The sequence below is a fragment of the Myxocyprinus asiaticus genome, chromosome 39 (genome assembly GCF_019703515.2).
Source record: "Myxocyprinus asiaticus isolate MX2 ecotype Aquarium Trade chromosome 39, UBuf_Myxa_2, whole genome shotgun sequence".
NCBI classification, from domain to species: Eukaryota; Metazoa; Chordata; class Actinopteri; order Cypriniformes; family Catostomidae; genus Myxocyprinus; species Myxocyprinus asiaticus.
The window spans coordinates 22,237,696-22,261,339 of record NC_059382.1 but is presented as its reverse complement, the minus strand read 5'-3'; the positions used below and the strand labels follow the sequence as shown (position 1 = coordinate 22,261,339).

The 23,644-nt window shown below is 37.5% G+C and overlaps 1 protein-coding gene across 3 annotated transcripts; it reads right to left on the bottom strand.

The window, feature by feature from the left end:
• Positions 1-1,592: 1,592 nt before the first annotated feature.
• LOC127430246 (synaptotagmin-like protein 2) lies at positions 1,593-22,990 on the bottom strand. 3 transcript variants are annotated; one of them, XM_051679897.1, is made up of 19 exons: positions 22,873-22,990; positions 20,991-21,214; positions 14,213-14,364; positions 13,646-13,757; positions 13,055-13,121; positions 12,492-12,618; positions 11,551-12,375; positions 8,234-10,891; positions 6,968-7,060; positions 6,659-6,712; positions 6,369-6,463; positions 6,157-6,270; positions 5,214-5,383; positions 5,030-5,132; positions 4,763-4,924; positions 4,555-4,648; positions 4,325-4,424; positions 3,964-4,169; positions 1,593-3,732 (listed from the first exon to the last, which is right to left on the bottom strand). In XM_051679897.1, the coding sequence occupies exons 2-19, from the start codon at positions 21,089-21,091 to the stop codon at positions 3,584-3,586; spliced, it is 5,382 nt and encodes a 1,793-aa protein (XP_051535857.1). In that variant the 5' UTR covers positions 21,092-21,214; positions 22,873-22,990; the 3' UTR covers positions 1,593-3,583. The 3 variants fall into 3 exon arrangements, 2 of the variants coding, with proteins under 2 accessions (XP_051535857.1, XP_051535858.1); XM_051679898.1 differs by having other exon boundaries at positions 1,594-3,732; positions 6,671-6,712; XR_007895426.1 differs by lacking the exon at positions 1,593-3,732 and having other exon boundaries at positions 4,134-4,169; positions 4,325-4,419.
• Positions 22,991-23,644: the final 654 nt, after the last annotated feature.

The window sequence follows — 23,644 nt, the reverse complement described above, 5'->3', positions numbered from 1 at the left end:
CAGTCACCACAAAACTTAAAGTACTTACTTTAATAAGTTAGTATGTATTTTCACCTGACAGAATGGCCGCTCGAGTGCCACTGTAATTATTGGTCATTTTATTTTGGACTTATCACAAATACTACAGGCCTGTATCACTAAAAACGTAAGTGTGTGTGTATTTTTTTTTTTATTTTTTTAAGCTTTTAAAGGGATAGTTCACCCAAAAAAGACAATTCTATCATGATTTACTCACCCTCATGCCATCCCAGATGTGTATGACTTTCTTCTGCAGAATACAAATTATGATTTCTAGAAGAATATTTCAGCTCTGTGCTAAAATTTTGAAGCTCCAAAATCTACATAAAGGGAGCATAAAAGTAATTCATGTGACTCCAGTGGTGAAGTTCATGTATTCAGACACGATACGATGTGGGTGAGAAACAAATCAATATTTAAGTCACTTTTTGTCATAAATTCTCCTCTCTGCCCAGCAGGGGGCGATATGCATAAAGAATGTGAATCACCAAAACAGAAGGAGAAAGTGAAAGTGAAGTAAAAACTTCCATTGTATGGACCAACAGAGCTGAGATATTCTTCTAAAAATCTTTGTTTGTGTTCAGCAGATGAAAGAAAGTTATACACATCTGGGATGGCATGAGAGTAAATGATGAGAGAATTTTCATTTTCGGGTGAACTATCTCTTTAAGGTAGTATGAGAACATGCCTAACACAGCTAGTTGATGCATTTTCAGAAAATACATTTTAATAGACACATTTTCTGAAACAGAATGTGGAAAGGTTATTACAGAGAGAAGACCTTATTCACAGTAGCACAGCAGAGTACAGTTCCTATTAAATGGATACATAAATAGCCTATAGAACTCTTACCTGTATTATCTATATCTTATGAACAGTAGCGCCATATTTGATTTTTGGCAGGAACGAAAATGAGTCTGTGAGGGATGGAAGGTCCTAGATCACATCTATTTACACAATGTGTTTTTGTTTTGTTTTGTTTTTTGATGACAAATGACAATTCTCTCATCGTTTACTCACCCTCATGCCATCCCAGATGTGTGACTTTCTTTCTTTTACAGAACACAAACAAAGATTTTTAGAAGAATATCCCAGCTCTGTAGGTCCATTTATGCAAGTGAATAGTGGTCAGGCATATGAAGCTCAAAAAATCAGATCATGTCAGAATAAACATAATCCATAAAACTCCAGTGGCTAAATCAATGTCTTCTGAAGTGATCCAGTTTGATTTGGGTGAAAACAGACCAAAATGCAACTCCTTTTTCACTGTACATCTTGACTGCAATCTCCTTGGCGATCATAATTTCAAGCTCAATTACACTTCCGATAGCACCATCTAGTGCTCTGGAAGCACTAGGTAGTGTAAACGAGCTTGAAATCATGATCATGCCTATACCGCAATGGCAAGATTTACAGTGAAAATGAGTTATATTTTGGTCTGTTCTCACCCGAAAACAACTGGATCACTTCAGAAGACATGGATTAAACCATGGAGTCTTATGGATTACATTTATGCTAACTTTATCTCCTTTTTTGGATTTCCAAAGGCCTGGCCACCATTCACTTGCATTGTGAGGACCTACAGAGCTGAGATATTACTGTAAAAATCTTTGTTTGTGTTCTGCAGAAGAAAGAAAGTCATACACATCTGGGAAGGCATGAGGGAGAGTAAATGATGAGAGAATTTTTATTTTTGGGTTAAGTCTCCCTTTTAAATCTATATCTTCAGAAACAATATGATAGATGTGGGTGTGAAACAGATCAATATTTAAGTCCTTTATTACTATTTATTCTCCTTCCTGCCCAGTAGGTGGCAATATGCACAAAGAATGGCAAAAACATTAGAAGAAGGACATGAAAGTGAAAGTGGAGATTGATAGTGTCAAGGTCCTGTCACCTTGTCAGTTATGTTTATTGTGGTGACAGGATCCTGACTCTCATGTTCCGTGTTTTCATGGGAGCACACGGTTTTGGGTGTTAATTCCATGCCGTGCACTCTTCTGTTCTGTCTGTGTTTACATGTTCGGAGCATGGTGTCTGGATCCTGACTCTTCGGTCTGGTTTGGTTTTGTTTCTGAGTCAGGATCCGGATACCCATGCTCCATGTCTCGTCATCGTGTTTGGTGTGAGCACATGGCTTCTGTCAGGTTTGTTTGCCATGTGCTCTCCTGTCTCTCATCTAGACCCTGCCTCCTTGTTAACTTGTTATTAGTTTGTATGCTTCTCCTGCCTTCCTGATTTACCTCTTGATTTCTCCCTCTTTATAGTTCCCTCCTGTGCTCTGTCCTGTGTTAAATGGTTTTGTGTGTTACCCTGTTCAGTCATGTTGTTCTAGTCCTGTTCAGAGTTGGTTCCTGGTATCTTTATTTATTTACCTGTTTTTCTCCATCGTGAATGTTTTTGTTCTGTTTTATTTTCATTTAATAAAGATCTCTTTATTTCATGCCTGCATTTGGGTCCTCCTTCCTGCAAACCCTGACAGATAGTAAAAAAGGACTTAAATATTGATCTGTTTTTTTTACCCACACCTTTCATATCACTTCTAAAGATATGGATTTAAACACTGGAGCTTTAGGAGCTTCAGAATTTTGATAATCATTCACTTGCATTGGGAGGACCTACAGAGCTGAGATTTTCTTCTAAAAATCTTTGTGTTCAGCAGAAGGAAGAAAGTCATACACATCTGGGATGGCATGAGGGTGAGTAAATTATGAAAATTTTAATTTTTGAGTGAAATATCCCTTTAAGCCACAATATTAGTCACTTAATTCACTAGTCTATACAGTAGGTGGAGATAGTAATCAGGAGTTCCAAACTCAAGAGTTCTAGATTACCTGAAGAAAGCTTTGTTATCATTCCCATTTATCTTAATGGCAGTTTTTTTCTGTGCAACCTGCTTGTAGCAGTTACAAGCCTTTTACTAATGATGTCAAAGGCAGCAGACAGGGAAAAATAAGTGTATTTTATTCTTTTAATGCTACACAGGCTACACTATCACATGTGAGGGACAATGAACCAACCAGAGGAAGAAAACAAGGTATTTGTAGATACACAAGTAATTTTTTGTTTGTTTTGCTGGCCAATTTGACAGTGTTTGGCGAGAAAGTGGTCATGTGATTTCAACAAGGTAGCCACTAAAGGGGGGGGGGGGGGGGTTGGGTCCGGCCTTGAATTCAACACCTTTACTAGGCCTTTCCACCTCCTTTTTTTTTACCTCGCCTTTTGTTCTTTTTCTGATATATGAAAGGAGTCTCATGTGAGTGTAAATTTTTCTATACATTTTTCTGGTGTAAAATTTTCTTTTAAAGCACATTTGTCACAAACCCCTTCCACAGCATCTATACCATACAATAACCAAAGATGGCTTTGTCTGATTTATTAAAATGTGTTTCTTAATATCAAATGTTATGAATCAGATAAAAACACATTTGTTTTTAAGTGATGGCAAAAACCTAATCATTATAAATTATGACAAATGCAAGATATAAAATGTGGAGAAATATAATTTTATAGATGTACTTTAATAATAGTACATCTTTAATAAACACTTTGCTTAATTTTAATCTCATTTCCAAGTGTTTTTGGTAGTCGTTACCAGCCTCAGTGGTAACATGCCTTCCACCCATACATTGGGTGACTCCATCATTCTCTTCCATAAAGCCACCTCCTCTGCTGTAGAGTCCATCCATTCCACTTGTACTCCATAACTCCTGCCTGTACAATGACATTATTAAAAATATTTTTTATTTAAAGTAATTAATTAAAATATAAAAAATCCCAATACTAGGATCCCAAAAATAGTATAAAATATCATACTTGGTTTTTAAGAAGTGGCCATAAAATGTGAAATACGTTTAGAATGTAATCATTGTAAATTATAATGTGATGAACACAAAAGTATGTGTATTGACGTCAGATCACCACATTAAGATTATTAGACTGCACCTGTGCCCATGCCGAGTCTTAGGCCTCCGAGCAGGTGATTAGCTAGACGGTCACGGTCCCAAACTGTAAGCTCCACACAGGCCTCTTTCAGGTCCTCTGTCCTAAAGCCATCATACACCATGGTGTGGTTAAATATGGGATTGGTTGTCCTCTTCAGGACCCGAGTTTTCTGACGACTCTTTTTGCTGGTGTCAGGAAGTACAAAGCTGTGCAAGCATTTAAACAGACAATTATATAGTGAGCCTTGAAAAAAAGTGTTTAAACACAATGCAATCATGATTTTTTTTAAATGCATAAATAAGACAGCAAGACAGCAATCACAAGGAATTAAAACTATATTTAGTCTTTTTTTTATTATTACCATTTTACATATGGGTCAATAGATGGACTTCTAATGGGAGGGAGATTCTTGCAGTCTTTGACCCAGATATGCACTTCACCTGAACCTGGAATATTCTGAGCTGGGATAAAGAATCACAAATTAACTGATAGCGAATCCATCCTTTGCCATTTGACTTCATCTGTGACTATATAGTATATCCAGATGTAGATAGAATTCTTTCAGTCTTTCAGTAACACAAGGAGTCTTACAGAGGGAGATCTGAGGCAGGAAGCGAACAGCCAGTTTCATCTGAGCTCTCAAGTCTGAGGGCTGAAGGCTATTTGTGGTCTGTGAGGGGAGATTCTGGAATGAAAACAATACAACTGTTATATTTTATATATTACATATATTATATTTGTGTTTCAACCAATGCTAGAGTTGTACATAAAAGCAATTTTTGAGAAGAAAAATTCATACTCTTGGTTTCAGAGGCAAAAACTTCCTCTCAGTGTCGTTAAAATCCCACGAGGAAAGATCAAGCTCTATCTCACCCAAGAAACTGTTACGGCCAAATGTGTCATTGTGCCACACTGAAAGGTTGAGAATCTGGGATTTCAGGTACTCCATTCGGACTTTGTACTGTACACACCAAACAATAAAAATAAAATAAAAAGATTACTAGGATTTAGGCATAATAAATATTTCAAATACTTCACACATACTATTCTATTATGATTTTCTTACCCTCAGAATCTCATTGAATGTAGGATTAAGCATTCTCTTTTTCACAGCAGTTTTTCTTTTTCCCAAATTGGTAGAGTCTGGTATGAGGTAACTTTTAATATACCTAGAAAACGAGCACAAGTTTTCTATGGGGAAACATTCTATTGAGAGGGGAAAGGGACAGGTACTGAGATTGTATTCTTACGGGTCAGATCGATTCCTCTTCGTGTCCACTGCTGCCAGGTTATCGCACTGGACGATAAAGATGTGGAACTCCCGCAACCTTTGAATATAGTTCAGTGAAAATTGGATGGTCCCTTGAACTTCAACACTGCTGTAGTCACTGCTGTAAACACTTGCAACACTGCTGCTAACCTAGGGGTAACAAACACACATTCAGCCAATGTGAGACAAACGGCTCTAACTGTCACCAACAATAAAGGTAATAAGAGGCTGTTGACATGGCATCTAAAAAATGTGTAAGACACTGAAAAAATAGTGATATACAGCATAGTGGTCAAAGACATATATTTAACACAAGTGTAACAAAATCGCATTTGGTGTGAACGGCCCCCAACTCTTAAATTCTAAGGTGATTAAATTCTCATGATTAAAATACTACAGTATATTGTCATCCCCAGTACATCAATGTGCAAAATAAAAATTGACCCTATTTACTTCCTTACGCAATACATGTTTGAGATCCTATTGTGCACAATTCATCAATGCTCGTAATCCAAAGACAAAAAAAGTTTGTCTTCATAATCTTTCATCAAAATGTCATAAATTGCTCCAATGGTTTGCTGAAACAACGTTCCTATTTTTTAACCCCTCCCCTCAAATGCTTGGTTTTATTCTAGTATGTAACGCCTGCTTTACACAGTCTAATCATTTCTCAGTCGTTATAATCCCCATTTTAATTCCCATCCTTCATTGTTTTTTGTATTGTTTTTTTAAAAAAAATACGCCAGATTAAGATATGTAAAATGGGTTGAGAATTGCTGTTTCATGTTGACTTTAAAAAAATGTCTATGACATATCACATGTAAATCATATTTGAGGTAAGTAGGATAATTCAGACATTTGATCAGCACATGCCATGAACATAATATAAAGTATAGTATATAAAATATAGTATATGAACATACAGATGAGAGTGAGGCAGAACCAGAGTAGTTGCTGAGGTTAGAGAATTGTCTGCCATTTCTCTGTCGCACGCCGCTGCGAGAACTGCTCTCGGAGTCACTCTCTCCTCCATCGCTCTAAAAATACAGGACAGCATCAACAGCAGCTGATGTTTTTTGTACCACATTTTCATGACCTAGCTTTTTCATCTTGATTGAATATTAGATAAACAAACCTCTTTCTGTAGGAACGAAGGCACTGATTTGCTAAGTTGCTTAAGGTGTTCCAGGTCTGCGGTAGCAAAAGAGGTCTGGACAAGTGTGCTAGAGACTTAGAGACAAGAGGGCTGAAGTGAGATTCAGTACAGACACAAATCCTACTCCATCATGAAAAGTAAGTATGTGCAAATGTGATGAGCATATAATAAACAAATGATAAAAATCCACATCTCAGCACAGATATTCTACAATTACATTTTACAAACAAAAAAAAAAAAAACTGTAAGAGGTTAAAGCACAAACTTGCCATCATAATTACCCTGTATGGAGTCATCTGTTGTCTCGATTTTTTGGTCTTGTCCTTGGGAAGAGATCATGATAACAAAACAGTAAAAGTGGAACAGATTCTGTTGTCAATTGAACCCTCCATTTAAAGCCACACAAAGAGGTATTTTACTCTTAAGAAAGCATTGTGCTACTACATGATAAGGTGCATGTAAGAAAGAGATAACTATAAATGTAATAGTACTTTTGGGTCTCTGCATTCAAAACGATGTTGCAATATAATTTAATACTGAAAAAAATCTTTGCCATGCTGAACAGGAGTGATGCTCACTAGTAAGAGTGCTGATCTCATCCATGCTCTTATGGTACACAGGTCTAGATGCAGCCCGTCTCAAAGCTCTCTGAACAGGATTCTCATTGTCACCTGTGAGATCTTACAGTTTGATCAAAACTAACAACAACAATAAATCATTTTTAATCTCTCATAATCTCTTTAAAACTGCCAGCAACTACTGTAACTGTTCCATTAAATTATACAGAGTTAGTACAGAAATCAAGAAGAATTTTGCTGGTCTTGATTTTACACACTTGAAAGGTACGCTGTTGGAAATTCCTGTGCAAGTGATTTAATTACTCATGCCTAATTTGTCAGCAGATTAAATTTAGAATCCTTCAGTCCCTTTATGCTGTACTAGTAATACTCTCATGAACAACCTTGTATAAAAAAAATTACATATACAGGCTATATGTGTACTGTCATATTAAAAAATCCTTCCTTAGACTTTAGGATTATTGGTGCATTCATGCCTTGTCATAATTACTGTAATTATGAATTTACAAGTAGTAAAATCCGTCCATTGTAATTAGTTAGAAACCATTGTGATGTCATGTAAAGACAACAAAAATGGCAATGGCTTTAACAGTTAAAGGTATCAGGGAGCTACCACTACACATATTACTGTTTAATTTGTCATATTATTATAGCTGATATTACCTGGTGCTCTTTCTTAGTTCTATAATATTTTGCAAGAAAATACACAGTGGCCACAAAAAGTATTTGGCCAAAGTATTTGGCCACACTTATAAATGTATGAAAGTCATTGCATCATATAACAAAATATTAAACCAAGTGGCACATACTTTTAATATAGTTCAAACAGTTTTCAAGCTAAAAGAATTTGTTAGGTTTTAAGACAAAACTATTTGGACACTTTTTGGAACTTGATTGACTCATACATCTACTGAAATTCACAATGGGACTAGTTGGTTAAAAGCAATTGCCAAAAAAATTACGATTTATGTAATTGCTGAGAAAAGCTTATTTGTCAGCAGATGCCAAAAGCGTCCAAAAACATCAGAACACATTTTAGGGCCAGTGTATAAGTGTTTTGAGCATTGACATAGAAGCTGAGTCTGAGAATGTGAACAGCTTAGAATCTTCAGGAAGTTCATCTTGTAATTATATTAATTCTGAAAAACACACGAATGCAGCATATGTATCAACCCCATATGCCCCAAAAGTTTTTGAGAAAGTTGTGTCAGTAGGCCAGCCAAAACTCTACAGTTTAATATGAGAAAGGAAAAATTGCAAACTCACGGTTCGAATTCCCCTTTGTGCGGGACCATGTGTCTGTTGCACTGCTCTTTGAGGCTTCTCGACTGGCATCTCCATCATCGATTTGTGTGGTAGAGTGGAGTCCCAGACTCCCTTTCCTGGTTTGGAGATCAGGGGAACCCTGTACTGGAGTACTGGTTCTTACGGGCGAACACTTACAGCTGGGACTTGTCTCTGGAGATGTTGTAAATGTAGTGCAGATAAAGTCATCCACTTGCTCTGTAACTGGAGGTGGAGTGTAAATACTTCTGTTCTCTGTGATTCCAAGGTAATGCTGGTAATCACGTGGAATAAAGGACCTGGCGAGGGGTTGAGAGTCAGAATCCTCAGAAGTACGAGATGGTCTTCTATGAGTGATTTTTTCTCTGTCTCGAGAGATTTCAGGGGACATTTTTGGCAGTGTACAGCTAGCGTCCTGAATTTTTCTGGACTGTGTAAGGCTACTTTCAGTTGGCCTCTTGACCTGGTGCAGACTGGGACCCTGGGACTTCTTGGACTGAAGATGAATGCCCTGGCTTTGCTCCTCAAATGCAGAGTTTACAGAAAACATGCTAGAGGCACGTCTCATGGAATTGGCTTCTCCGTTTAGACTGCCTTTGCTGCTTCTTTTGCTCTGCTGAGGTCGTGACTCTTGACCTATGGCGGGTTTAGGTGGCATTGTGTCTTTCGAAGAGGTCTGAGAGCCCTTTAGTAGCTGAGGGGAATAAGACTCTCCATGGAAGATTGCTTCACCTGAAACCACATGCGACTGTCTTGTAGTAATCCTTTTTTTTGAAGGGGATTGGAACACTTTCTCTGTCTTGGCTGGTGAGGACAACAAGGATGTTTTAGTACTTTGGGTCTCATTTGCAAAGGCTTTGACACTGGCTCTCTCTGATTGGATATTGTAAACATTTGGACTTGTATGTGATGTTACATCTATTAAGGAATGTAAGCCTGTCTCTTTGGATATATCTGTTGTTTTGCTATGTGGACTCAAGGATCTCTGAATTCCACTTTCAAGGATGGGTGACCTTTGTCCATGCTGCTTTGTAGGTGATGCACCCCAGAAGTCTCGGAGGTTCTTAAACTGTGAAGTGCTCATACCATTAGTTACAGAGGGCTTATCCTTTTGTATTGAGAAATTAGGAGATATTCTGCCTCTGGAAGAAGTATTGTCCTCAAGATCATCATCAAACTCAGTGCCTATTAATCTGAGATCAAACTCAGACTTTGTAAATCTTTTATTCAGCCTAGCAGCAGATTTGATTGAGGATTTATTTTGAACTGCAGTGGATTTCATATATGTTATGGGTTCCAATGTTTCTTTCTCCCAAAATGACTTGAGTTGTTTGATCCTCTCTGCCATGTTCTCTTGTTGCTGGGAATTCTGCTTAACAAGAGGCACTGGATTTGGCCTTGGTGCAGCCCTAGATTTAACCTCTAACTCCTTTGGTGAGATGGGATATCCATCATTGCTGCTTATGCTAATTGTGCCTCTCATGCTTTCCCCATTTTGACTAGCTAACAAGGATCCACTATCATGCAAAGATGATTTTAAACGTGGAAGTGTGGGAACTCCTTTGTTAAAGGGAGCACTTGCAAGAATTTGGTCTTTCTTCTGATTGTTCAGTGGTGGATTTACATGTTTCAACTCATCTGTAGCAATTGGTGCCTGGGGCTTGTAAATTGTGTTGGTACTCCTTAAATATTCAAGGTCTAAAATGTCCCCAAAGTTTGTTGACTTCTTTTTCTTATGTTCTTGAGATTTTGCTCTCAAACTCTGTTCAGCTTCTTGGTGGTCCTCTACACCTTCAGTTAGCTTTCTGCTCACATTACTAGAGATTAAATCTTCATTCTTAACTGGTACATTAGATCTACTTATCAAAATCTTTGGACCAATGTTTTCTTTCTCCCAGAATGATTTCAAATTAGTCATTTTTGGTCGCTGGTTCTCTTCAAGACTTGTTCTCTCTTTCGGTTCATGTTGAGTCAGTTTGATGTCAGTGTTTTCCAGGTTGACTTTGGTCTCTTCCTCCCTCTTGATAAAAGCCTCAGTCTTTTTCTCTTCTTGATTAACTTTCCCAGCTACAGACATATTAGCTTTTGTGACCTCGTTTGGAATAAAAGATTCAATAGAAGGCTTCATGATGAGATATTCTTTCTGAGAGGTGGATTCAGATATTCTCCGTTCTTTTGGAGCATTCTCGAGAGGCTCATCATCACTTTGTTCCACTCCCCAGCTGGTCTCTTGTTGAAATACTTTATTCACTTTGGATGATTTCTCATCACTTTGGTGTGGTATGATCATGTACATATTATCCCTTGTTTTGGCTCTCAGATTAACCTCATCTTCAAAGTTTATGTAATTGGTATGCTCCTCTATATCCTGCACATATGTCTCTAAATCAAGCATATCGCTACTGTCTGTGCTCTTGCTAAACCACTCAAGAACTTTGGTGATGGAATCTCCTTGTTCATCACTAGGCTTGGGAATATGAGAATCTGTCATGATAGTCAGTTTGGCATCTTCTTGCTTTGAGTTATTATTCTTGTTTTTTATATTGAGCACAGGGGGGCTGCCATCAGTCTCACAATCAGTAGAAACATCTGCCTTACTGGATGTATTTGCTGTGTTGAGGGTGCTGGGAAATTGCTCATCTGTAAGACAAACAGTAAACTACTGAATGACCAAAGCAAACTTTAGGCAAGCTGAATTACACCCAAATATCAAGTCTGATCTCATTAAAATTATTTAACTGTGGTGAAATATTTTCAAAATGATATCACGTGGGTCCTACGTCTAATAAGTAACGCTAAAAGCTACTTACATTTTCTCACAAACTGATGAGGTATTTAAGGTTATTGCTATATCGAGTTTTAAATTGCAAAAAACCTACCCCACTACCCTGAACCTTAAACCTAAACCTAACCAATAGTATCATAAAAAGCAAATATGAGATGAAAATTGCATTTGCTGAAACAACCACATAATTTTGTGGTGCTTCTGCGACACTTTCTGCTCATGTGTCGCTCGTGTGCTCTTCAGAACTTCCCGGTCCTTTGCACTGCAAATGTAACACTCTATCAGTTGAGTTACCATGCAAATGTAGTTGGTTATGTAATGCCATATTAAAATGTATTGGGCCAATTAGTTGCTTAGGAAGCCTTGCTGGAGTCAATCAGCACACTCTGGATTCAAACTCGCAACTCCAGGGGTGGTAGTCAGCGTCTTTGCTCGCTGAGCTACCCAGACCCCTAATATATTCAGTAACATTTAATATACTATATATCTTATGAAAGAAAAATATGAATCATACCAACAGCAGTCCTTAGATGTGATTCTACCCTTGTCATTTCCTCCTTTGGAAACTTAGTCATAGGAGTCTCCACTATCTCAGACTTGTGCTGCATAGGTTGAGGGGCAGTGATCTCATCCAATAGCTTTTGAGACTTGGTGGTCAATGCAGACCTTGCATTCTCATGATGAAAATAAACAGTTTCTTTCTTTTGGCCCTCTGATGCCACGGATGACTGAGGATGGCAACTATCTGTTTCTCTCTTTTGTTTTAAAAATTCTTCCACATTCTTGTAATCATCTGATCTTGTGATGGAGCTCAGACTGAGACGAGGTTGTATATTTGGTTTCTCTTGTATGGCCTGTGTAGGGTCAATAAATTGCGATGAGGCTCTCACTGGTAAACGTGATTTTGGTAACTTCAATGATGACAGGGATATAAGTGGCTCTTTATTTTCTGTTTTGCTACCGGATTTCTCTATGCTTTCCAGAATTATTGTTCTCTTTTCAGAATCCTTTCCTTGACTGCTGTTTTTTCGAACATAGTGAGTTTTAACTGGTTGTGGCAGTTGGCTTCTGAGAGTGGACTCATTGGAACTGCAGCTGGAGGTGTATTTGAGGATACCGCTTTGTAGGGGGGACCTGATTCCTGAGCCTGCTGTGGTGGAAGTACTCTGAGTGGACACACTCTGGGTGGACACAGAGCTGGCACTGTCTGAGACAGAGCTCTGGGGTTTGTAGATTTTGGTCCTTTTCATTGGCACGGGCTTTTGACGAGGGGCTCTGTTGTTTATGGTGTTATAGACCTCAGTATTATCTTCAGAATGACTTGCTTCCAGATGTTTTACTGCAAAGGTGTGGAGATGTTGGACATGTAATCATGAGTAAACACAAAACATTATACACTTAATCTTCTAAACACAAATGGTCATATCATGCAATAAGAAATCTTGCCACATCAACCTTGTGAATCAGAGACTCTGTCAAATGGTTTCCTGAGTCCAGATCCTGATGCTCCATTGGTAATCGGGCTGTCAGTCTCCTCAAAGTCAAGCTCCACTGGAACACTGTTGAATGGGTTGTGCCTTGGCTGGAACCAGGAAAAGAAGCAAAGTTAACTTTGAATAAATACACTGATTATTTTTATTACAATGATTTGTTTATTTGTAAATTTGTAAATCTATTACAAGGACAGGCCATCTGAAGTGACCTGGAATTAAAGGGACAGTCAACCCAGAAATGAAAATACTGTCATCATGCACTCACTACCGTGTTGTTCTAAAATCGAATGATGTTCTTGCTTCCATGGAACACAAAAAGAGGTGTTAGGCAGAAGGTTAGACTCAGTCACCGTTCACTTTCATTGCATATTTTTTTTTCAAACAATGAAAGTGAATGGTGAATGAGGCTAACCTTCTGCCTAACATCTACTTTTGTGTTCCACGCAAAAGCCCCTTTTGGTTTCCAGCATTCTAGCCTAGATTCTTAACAATTACACTGTTGAGAGATCAGGGTTACTTACATACCTTGCAAGGTGATCTCATGCCAGTGTTCAGTCTTTCTTGCTGGGCCTCTGATGTGTCACTGTTTTTCCTGATTTTCAGACAGTAATGCAATGTCAGAGACACTCTGAAACCTGCTCTTTTATTATTATGAGTGATTGCATTGATAAGAAACTGATTTTGACTAGGATCAATTAAAACCTTCACAGGCAAAGTACTTTTATCTCATTCTAAGGTGTCCACACTTCTTCAAAACTACATTGTACAAACTTCTCTATTGACCCTTTTTGAGTCATAAAGATCTTGAAATCATGATGTACCCACACCTATAAAACATACAAGCACAAACTGGGAGGGGTGGAGGTTGCACACACAATGCAAGCCAAGTAGGTCTGGCAAGCTTGAACAGTTATTACCCTCCTATTGTGCTGGATAAGTTGATAAACACAGGGTGAATAAATCAAGAGTACAAGGGCTGCTACAGCACATGTTCTCCTTAATCCATAGAGTATCTACTTATGTACCTTAGACCAGAAGTGACTACATATATATTGTAGGATTATATTGGCTGATTAAGCATAGATTCTGTACTTTTGTATGTAAACACTTAGATACCTCTCTTTTGGCTGCTGTGAGGACTCTGTAGCTTGTTTAGGTGTCATGATACCATCACTGTTCTTTCTATTGACACTCCTGGATCTGCCACCCCATGACTTAGTTAAATACTCTACAAGAGAGGACAGTGTTATTGTAGATAGAGAGGTCACGTTGACTTATGTTATAACGTATATTACTGATATCTTTCCCACAATTAAAGGGATAGTTCACACAAAAATGAAAATCCTCTCATTATCTAGTTACCCTCATGTTGTTCCAAACCCGTATGACTTCCTCTCTTCCATGGAACAGAAAAGGAGATGTTAGGCAGAAGGACAGCCTCAGTCACCATTTTCTTTCATGATATGGGGGGGGTAACGGAGTACGGGGTAACAGTTGAATAGTAACGGAGACTAACATGCCACCTAACATCTTAATCTGTGCATGGAAGACAGATATTCAAACCGGTTTAGAGAATGTGGGTGAGTTAATAATGACAGAATTTTCATTTTAGGTGAACTGTTCCTTTAATGTTTCCAGCAAAGAATTTTATTAAAGTTACTACTGTAGTTCTGCATATCTGACCAACAACTGAGGGTTTCTTTTGCTTCATTGATGCCATGATGATGTCGGATCCATGAATTCTGTCCTGGTGTCTCTGTGATTTCACCTCGTAGAACCATTCTCCTGTCATATACTTGCATCTGTCTTCCTCATGAACAACTTTCCGCACTTGTCTAAGATTCAAATCAGAGGTTAAACTGGGTGAAAAAACGATTGTTGGGCTACAAAAAAAATAAATAAAAAAAAACATAAGTGAAGTTCCAGACACTTGAGTTCAACATCCATCTAACCTAATATAGTCTCACCACAGAGAGTGCTTTGGACAAATACCGTACATTCCATTCCCTGCAAATTTGTTTAGTCCACCAGCAATCAAAACATTATTTATCACATGTTGTGTCATCAGGGATCCTACTTTTTCATTTTATTATTTTAACTTATTCTGTTATTTGCATCTATATACAGTATATATATATATATATATATATGTGTGTGTGTGTGTGTGAGTGTGTGTATATATATATATATATATATATATATATATACATTTGTGCTCAAAAGTTTGCATACCCTGGCAGAAATTGTGAAATTTTGGCATTGATTTTGAAAATATGACTGATCATGCAAAAAAACTGTCTTTTATTTAAGGATAGTGATCATATGAAGCCATTTATCATCACATAGTTGTTTGGCTCCTTTTTAAATCATAATGGTAACAGAAATCACCCAAATGACCCTGATCAAAAGTTTACATACACTTGAATGTTTGGCCTTGTTACAGACACACAAGGTGACACACACAGGTTTAAATTGCAATTAAAGGTTAATTTCCCACACCTTTTGGCTTTTTAAATTGCAATTAGTGTCTGTGTATAAATAGTCAATGAGTTTGTTAGCTTTCACGTGGATTCACTGAGCAGGCTAGATACTGAGCCATGGGGAGCAGAAAAGAACTGTCAAAAGACCTGCGTAACAAGGTAATGGAACTTTATAAAGATGGAAAAGGATATAAAAAGATATCCAAAGCCTTGAAAATCCCAGTCAGTACTGTTCAATCACTTATTAAGAAGTGGAAAATTCTGGGATCTCTTGATACCAAGCCAAGGTCAGGTAGACCAAGAAAGATTTCAGCCACAACAACCAGAAGAATTGTTCGGGATACAAAGAAAAACCCACAGGTAACCTCAGGAGAAATATAGGCTGCTCTGAAAAAAGACGGTGTGGTTGTTTCAAGGAGCACAATACGACGATACTTGAACAAAAATGAGCTGCATGGTCGAGCTGCCAGAAAGAAGCCTTTACTGCGCCAATGCCACAAAAAAGCCCGGTTACAATATGCCCGACAACACCTTAACATGCCTCACAGCTTCTGGCACACTGTAATTTGGAGTGACAAGACCAAAGTAGAGCTTCATGGTCATAACCATAAGCGCTATGTTTGGAGAGGGGTCAACAAGGCCTATAGTGAAAAGAATACCATCCCCACTGTGAAGCATGGTGGTGGCTCACTGATGTTTTGGAGGGGGGGTGAGCTCTAAAGGCACGGGGAATCTTGTGAAAATTGATGGCAAGATGAATGTGCATGTTATCAGAAAATACTGGCAGACAATTTGCATTCTTCAGCACGAAAGCTGCGCATGGGACGCTCTTGGACCTTCCAGCATGACAGTGACCCTAAGCACAAGGCCAAGTTGATCCTCCAGTGGTTACAGCAGAAAAAGGTGAAGGTTCTGGAGTGGCCATCACAGTCTCCTGACCTTAATATCATCGAGCCACTCTGGGGAGATCTCAAACATGTGGTTCATGCAAGACGACCAAAGACTTTGCATGACCTGGAGGCATTTTTCCAAGACGAATGGGCAGCTATACCACCTGCAAGAATTTGGTGCCTCAAAGACAACTATTACAAAAGACTGCATGCTGTCATTGATGCTAAAGGGGGCAATACACAGGGGTCATTTCATTTTTTTTTTTTTTTTGTTGCTATGTTTTATGATTGTGCGATTCTGTTTTTAATATGAATCCCATAAGAAATAAAATAAATGTGTTTTGCCTGCTCACTCATGTTTTCTTTAAAAATGGTACATATATTACCAATTCTTCAAGGGTATGCAAACTTTTGAGCACAAATGTATATATACACTGGCGGCCAAAAATTTGGAATAATGTACAGATTTAGCTGTTTCTGAAGGAAATTTGTACTTTAATTCACTTTAAGTGGCATTCAACTGATCACAAAATATAGTCAGGACATTACTAATGTAAAAAAACAGCACCATCACTATTGTGCTCGGGGGGGTTCCCTGGTCTGAGGCAAAGGAGGAAGGAGTGTGACGAGGAGGAGGGCGGGGCCACCCTCCTCCTCATCACAGCAATAGACTGGCATGTCTTAAGGTCAATATTAGGTCAAAAATGGCAAAAAAGAAACAGCTTTCTCTAGAAACTCATCAGTCAATCATTGTTTTGAGGAATGAAGGCTATACAATGCTTGAAATTGCCAAAAGACTAAAGATTTCATAGAAAGGTGTACACTACACTCTTCAAAGACAAAAGACAACTGGCTCTAACAAGGACAGAAAGAGATGTCGAAGGCCAAATGTACAACTAAACAAGAGGATAAGTACATCAGAGTCTCTAGTTTGAGAAACAGATGCCTCACATGTCCTCAGCTGACAGCTTCATTGAATTCTACCTGCTCAACACCAGTTTCATGTACAACAGTAAAGAGAAGACTCAGGGGTGCAGGCCTTATGGGAAGAATTACAAAGAAAAAGACACTTCTGAAACAGAAAAACAAAAAGAAAAGGTTAGAGTGAGCAAAGAAACACAGACATTGGACAACAGATAATTGGAAAAGAGTGTTATGGATCTTAAACCCATTGAGCTTTTGTGGGATCAGCTAAACTGTAAGGTGCATCAGAGAAGTGCCCGACAAGACAGCCACATCTATGGCAAGTGCTACAGTAAGCGTGGGGTGAAATGTCACCTGAGTATCTGGACAAACTAACAGCTAAAATGCCAAGGATCTGCAAAGCTGTCATTGCTGCACATGGAGGATTTTTTTATGAGAACTCTTTGAAGTAGTAAAAAAAAAAAAAAAAAGTAATTTTTAATGTTATTAATGTCCTGATTGTGATCAGTTGAATGCCACTTTCCATAAGAGCAAAATCTGTACATTATTCCAAACTTTTGGCTGCCAGTGTATATATACAGCTCTGGAATAAATTAATAGACCACTCCAAATTCTTAAATTGGCATCTCTACATGTATGGCAGCCATTCCATTCCAGTGTCTGTTGAATTCCTGCTTGAAATTTTTGTGCCAGGAGTGGCATAAAATCACCCAACAACAAGTGAAAGACTGGTGGAAAGTGTGCAAAGGCACATGAAAGCTGTGATTGAAAATCAGGGTTATTCTACCAAATATTGATTTCTGAACTCTTCCTAATTTAAAACATTAGTATTGTGTTGTTTGTAAATGAATATGAACTTGTTTTCTTTGCATTATTTGAGGTCTGAAAACACAGCATCTTTTTGGTTATTTTGACCAGTTGTCATTTTCTGCAAATAAATGCTCTAAATGACAATATTTTTATTTGGAATTTGGGAGAAATGTCAGTATTTTATAGAACAAAACAAAAATGTTCATTTTACTCAAACACATACCTATAAATAGTAAATCCAGAGTAACTGAACATTTGGAGTGGTCTCTTAATTTTTTCCAGAGCTGTATATATTTCACTAGTCTTATGTACAAATGCATAGACATTTTTTGAGTTCCAGCAAACAGAGTAGCCCAAATGTTGGCTCCTCATTATATCGCTTTATTACTTTATGTGGTCTTTCCAGTTATAAAACTTGGCTGTACTAGATCCTCCTAAAGCAATAGCTTATTGGATGGCCAAGGAGTCAGGACAAACATCTATTTGATTTGTGAATACAACATTTCTTGAAATGGCTTGTTCAGAGGTACTATGTTTAATGAAACAATTCTTTAAGAAAAACAATCAAAGAAACCGTGATAATTATGACTATTTGAGAGCTGACTGCTGTTGAATGCTACAAATACCTACAATTATGATACCTAATATAATACCTAAACATATCTTAATCAGGACATTGTGATCATTTGAAGTAAATAAAAATAGTTTGATTAAAATCATGTGTTAAGAAACACAGGAACACATCTTAATTTTGAAGGAGGGGAAACTATGTTGGTCATGTGAAATGGGCAAGACAATTATTCCACAAGGGTAGACTTGATCCTTTTATACAGTACAAGGTTGAGTAAGGCCGTGGCTGAAAATAGGGAAATCACCCAGACATTCTACATTCTTCCTTTTATGTAGGCACACAGACTTCCAGTTTCCAATTCAAAGTATTAAACTAGATAACAAATCCTTTGCCAATTCTGTTGCATTCAGTTGGTTGAACCATTCATTGTATGTCTATGAATGAACACCCTGTTGTTTAATGTTTTTATATATATATATATATATATATATATATATATATATATATATATATATATATATATATTTGTAATAAGTGTAAACATCAACCCAGTCTAATGAGAAGTCTTAATATTATGAGATGATGAAATCGTAAGAAATTGTACAGGCTGCCTTTTAAAGAAATAGTTCACCCAAAAATGAAAATTCTCTCATCATTTATTCACCCTCATGCCATCCCAGATGAGTATGACTTTCTTTCTTCAGCAGAACACAAATTAAGATTTTTAGATGAATATCTCAGCTCTGTAAGTCCAAACAATGCAAGTGAATGGGTGCCAAAATTTTGAAGCTCAAAATAGCACTTATAGCCATCATAAAAGTAATCCATATGACTCCAGTGGATTAATTATTGTCTTCTGAAGCGAAACGCTAGGTGTATGTAAGAAATAGATCAATATTTAAACTTTTTTTTACAAAAAGTGTTTGCTTCTGGACAGCTGTGGTATGCACATTAACAAGGGTGGAGTTCAAGCTGCCTCTTGCATGACGTAAGCATGTTGGCATATCGATATCGTCAGATCCCTCGGCTGGCCTGAAATCGGCAGGGGATGAATGTTCAATACACACCCTCAATATTTTGAGTGACTCAATAGGTGTATTGAGCAGCCATAGCTTCAGTCGCTCAGGATCATTGATAGGGAATCTGTTAAAATCTGTCTCTCCTCTTGCGATGATGCCTGTGGATGCCATTTAACATTTTTCAGTAGGTTGACGCATCCAAGATAAGCACACACAAGCACCATTTTGAAAAAGAAACAGATACAAATACAAATCTACAACAAAACCAATTCAGCTTCTGTATAACATTCCTCCTCTGTCGTAAACAACACTGCGTTTCCGTATTTTTCATATCTCACGCGTCAGTTCTTACGTGAACTTGCCAAAGCACTTACGTCACGCAAGAGGTAGCTTAAACTCCACCCTCATGAACGTGCATACCTCAGCTGGCCGTAAGCGAACATTTTTAGTCAAAAAAAGTTTAAATATTGATCAATTTCTTACACCTAGCGTTTTGCGTCAGAAGACATTATTTAATCCACTGGTGTCATATGGATTCCTTTTATGATTGCTATATGTGCTTTTTGGAGCTTCAAAATAATATATATATATTCACTTACACTGTATGGACCTACAGAGCTGAAATATTCTTCTAAAGATCTTCATTTGTGTTCTGCAGAAGAATAAAAGTCATACACATCTGAGATGGCATGAGGGTGAGTCAATGATGAGAGAATTTTAATTTTTGGGTGAACTATTCCTTAAATTAATGATATTATGATTTCATCTAAGTTTAAAACCTAACCCAAACCTAAACTTAACCATGAAGTGTAACCCCTTACCCAAACCTATAAATCTAATCACAGTTTTTTAGAGGAAAATCACTGTTGTGTAACACGGGGGAAAGAGAAACAAGTGGGTTTTATAAAAGCGTTCTCATGATTTTTCTTAAGTTTAACCCCAAATGCAAACCTCAATCCCAAACCTACCCCCTTAAGTCTTAACCCTTACCCATGCAAACCTTATACCTAACCAAGATATTATAAAGAAAACATTGGGTTTTTGGAATAAGAGGGAAGTGTATTATAGGTAATTGACATCAGTCATTTGTATTGCAGAAATTATTATGGAATGAATAACCAAATTTTTTCTCAGACGTTTCTATTCATAAAAAAAAACTGATTGATAGGAGGCTAGCTAAAATTTGATGCCTGTATTGTATCGATTTGAATTTTTGTATTTATCTTTTTGATTGGTTGGTCTCTATGGGGATAAAATCTGTGTCTTTCGTGCAAGTCAAGTCGAAAAATATTTTACAATTATATGTATATTATTATTATAAGTTGTCATGAGTCTATGTTGGTAAAAATGTATATTCAACTGCAAAAAGTGAAAACCTGCAATTGATACCATAAGGATATTTTTACTGATCTAACCTTTAAAATTTGTTTTGTTGGTGTAACCTTATTTTCAGTATTCAGGTTGATTCATTGATGTTAAATATTTTTTGACTTGAATAAAACCAGTTAATTTAGGTGTTACCACATATTACCACATATATTTTAATGCATCCAGGGTATGGGTGTGGAACGTTATCACTCGATGACCATGCGCTACACGGACGGGTTTAGCATTGTGCATACTCTCTGTGTTTTCATCAGCGTCTCCCGCTGAACATGTTGACATTTGCACCCTCCCGAGAATGTAGACTGGGGAGAATACCCCCCCCCCCCCTCTGTGCGTTAATGCAGCCCTGTTGGTTGGTGCCTTGAGAATGAGGAATCTTACTTGATTCGTTCCTCTTCTGATTTCTTCAGCTCAGCATCCCTCTTTAAAACCACCATGATCATCTCCTGCTCCTCCTCAGTGAGGTGGCTCAAGTCTATCATGATGAAGCTGTTGTTCCTCTCACAGTTTGGCTGATCTTAAGTAACTCAAGTACTGAGACTCACAGAGTAAGCCCTGAAATCTACTGTTGCTCCAGAATCACCTTCATTTCACTGAGTAATAACCTGGAATGCACACAGAGCTCAGAGATCCACAATTATTCTGCCACAACTTAAAAAGGCTTCTCAATATGAAAAGAAAATAATCCGAAATATTATGCAGCCATTTATTAAATGTAGAAAAGGACATAGATGTAACTCAATTTGTATGAGGAATTGGTTGTAAATTGGAATGAAATGTGATTCTAAATAAGAGCACAACAGAAAGAGGGCCTGTTCAGAGAACTCTTGAGATTAGACAAAACATGTGACAGCACTGTCCGTTGACCATGAGAATGGGCTGCCCTTTTGATCAAGTGCATTTACGAGGAATTATGCAGTATTCCATTGAAGATTAATTGTTTAATGCTGATCCTCACAGGATTCATTTCAGATAATTTAATATGTTCTGTTATTGTTCTATTAATATTAAAGGCTTATTTATTTTCTTTTTGAAGTTGTTCTGAAAAACAAGAATAGGATCCACTCGTAAAACAAACTTGCTTCCTTACGTGATCATATGGCCACATTTAATGTTTAAAACAGCAGTGTGTCAAGTTAGCTGTGCAAATATTTGGAAACTGCCATTTACTCAGGGTTCCACCCTACTCATAACAAGCCTCATGCAGTTCCAAAAGCAATCTAATTCTGAACATTATACAAACAAAATGAGATGTTGACGAGGTGTAAATACATTACAGTGGTGAGGTGTTTAATAAGGAGTGTGTATATAAAATAAATATTCTCCAGTGAGAGTCTGAATCATGACGGAAATAATGACTTTACAGGTGTCTGGTAGAATTATTACACAAAACCAATGTATAAAGGACACTTTCAGTAAGAAATTATGTAATGTGCTGTTTAATTGAGTATATGCAGCAATAATGCTGTACCTAACCACTCCTCTTGTTTCAGTCCTGAGAGTTTTTGCCTCATCACTGAAGCTCTCCAAAGCAAATTAGATTTGTCCTTATTTGGTAGGTTAACAGCATGAAATGTAATGTTCTTGAAATGTAATAGGCTAGTTTTACATTGCAACTTTTATAAAGTGGGATAAAACTTAACAATAAAGTCCAAAAGTAACAGTCTATTTGCTTTATGGGGGGATAGCCTATGCAACATTTTCAGCACTTAAAGAGCCCATTAGAGCTTTAAGATTTTGTCTGTTGACTTCATATACATGCATTAACATTTTTGAGACATAATGTGATTTATTTCTGTCTACAACGGTATGAAATCATAACTGTACTCGCAGAATTACTGTGCTCATTTTCTATCCAAAATGTATTTCATTAAAATAATAATAATAAATAAATAAATAAATAATTAAAAAAACAAAAAAAACAGAGAATTAACAAGAATTCCTTCATCATCTGTATTACAGTAATGTGTAAACAACAGCACATCCTTTGAATACATCAACCGAGTGCAACACCTGTTTGGTTGTGAGCTCACCAATACAATTAAGTCAAGAACTTCTAACAGTAGTAACTGTAATCTAATTAAAAATTCGATATCAAGATTGCTAGTATCATTGTAATACGTAACAGTATCATTTATATTGCATATAGGTTACTTTGGCCGAAAACATGATAGAGACGATAAACTCTACAGGGATAACAGGCGATTATTCATAGACACAACGACATGTATATCTCTACTGTATTTAAAACGTTTCAGCTTACCTTGTTTCCGCGGCAAAACTTCTGGAGCGCTTCACTGGCGCAAAGCAGAGAACACATCTACAGGACACGAGCGACCCGTCTGTCTGTGTTGGACGGAATCCTACGTTGGCACCCAGTCGACCAATCAAAGAATTCGTTAAGGCGAGAGACTCAACAAACTTGAACGCTCTGTGTAAACAGCAGGCGAGCGTTCTAGTTTAGCTGTCGAAAGGTTGTCTTTACTTCAAGTGCAAACCCATTCCCCCTAACTTTTCACCCAAAATATTGATACTACCGCTCATTTCTTACAAAAAAATGCACGAACCCATCGTCATTAATACTTTGAGCTTTTCTCAATGAGCTTTGTGGTAAACGTTAAAATATCTGTAGGTACACAGTATTGTGATGGACACTACTACCATGGTACAAATTTTTTTTTTAATAATAATAATTGTAAATATATGGAATCCGAAAAACGATATATATAGGCCTACAGTGCATTCATAAAGTATTCAGACCCCTAATTCTTTTCACGTTTTGTTATGTTGCAACCTTATGATAAAATGTTTTTTTTATTATTATTTATTTATTTTTTTAAATTCACATCAATCTACACTCCATACAGTAGCGGATCCTGGCATAGGTGATATAGGCAGGCGCCTAGGGCTCTCTGGGGCAGCAGGGCAGGGTACCTGATCGATCGCCCCTGCACAGAGCTCGCAAGATCGCGATGGGAGAAAGGTGCCCCGAATTGTGCCACCTCGCCCCCTGGATCGGGATGGGTGAAAGGTGC